Source organism: Pteropus alecto, unplaced genomic scaffold, assembly GCF_000325575.1.
Source record: "Pteropus alecto unplaced genomic scaffold, ASM32557v1 C18095398, whole genome shotgun sequence".
NCBI classification, from domain to species: domain Eukaryota; kingdom Metazoa; phylum Chordata; class Mammalia; order Chiroptera; family Pteropodidae; genus Pteropus; species Pteropus alecto.
In genome coordinates this window covers 1-889 of record NW_006490161.1, presented here as the reverse complement: position 1 = coordinate 889, position 889 = coordinate 1, and the positions used below count along the sequence as shown (strand labels likewise).

The window sequence follows — 889 nt, the reverse complement described above, 5'->3', positions numbered from 1 at the left end:
TGCCTGAGCAGGAGCTCGGCCTGTCCCTGGAGGAGCTGCGTGTCGACTACGAGCTCCCCGATGGCAAGCTCATCACCATTGGCCAGGAGCGCTTCCAGTGTGCCGAGATGCTCTTCAAGCCCACCCTGGTGGGCAGCAACCAGCCCAGCCTCCCCGCGCTCACGGCCGCCTGCCTGGGCCAGTGCCAGGAGACTGGCTTCAAGGAGGAGATGGCCGCCAACGTGCTGCTGTGTGGCGGCTGCACCATGCTGGACGGCTTCCCAGAGCGCTTTCAGAGGGAGCTGAACGTCCTCTGCCCCGGGGACAACCCCACAGTGGCTGCTGCTCCTGAGAGGAAGACCTCCGTGTGGACCGGTGGCTCCATCCTGGCCTCCCTGCAGGCTTTCCAGCAGCTCTGGGTTAGCAAGGAAGAGTTTGAGGAGCGGGGCAGTGCAGCCATCTACAGCAAATGCTGAGTGGCGGTGCCCCAACAGGCCAGACCTCGTGGGCAGGCGACCTCAGGCCGCTCTATACATTTACAGAATTTCACATAAAATTTTAACACACAAACGGCTGTTGTCTAGTCTGGAATCCTTGCTCTAGACTAAGAGCAGAAGGTGGAGGGGAGTTGGGCTTAGAGATATCAGTACCTTCTGCTGCGCTGGGTCAGGAGCAGCCCAGCTCAGGGATGGGGGTGGATGATAGGGACTCTCCTCACTGACATCGCTCCTTCTCTGTCCCCCTCATGATGGTGACATCATCTCAGAGCCCAGAGTGTAGCTTCCTGTTCCATTTGCTCCTGAGGGTGCAAACCCAATTCAGTAGACATATTGCTTACTCGCCTGTGGTCCAAGGAAGAAACGAAGTCTCAGATTATGTGACTAGCTTGGGTCACATAGTTCAGTGTGTG

General features: G+C 58.0%; 1 protein-coding gene across 1 annotated transcript; it reads left to right on the top strand.

The window, feature by feature from the left end:
* Positions 1-5: 5 nt before the first annotated feature.
* LOC112473502 (actin-like protein 7B) lies at positions 6-455 on the top strand (the record flags this gene model as incomplete). Its single annotated transcript, XM_025041868.1, has 1 exon — positions 6-455. A coding segment is annotated over one exon (450 nt), but the record flags the coding sequence as incomplete, so codon positions are not given.
* Positions 456-889: the final 434 nt, after the last annotated feature.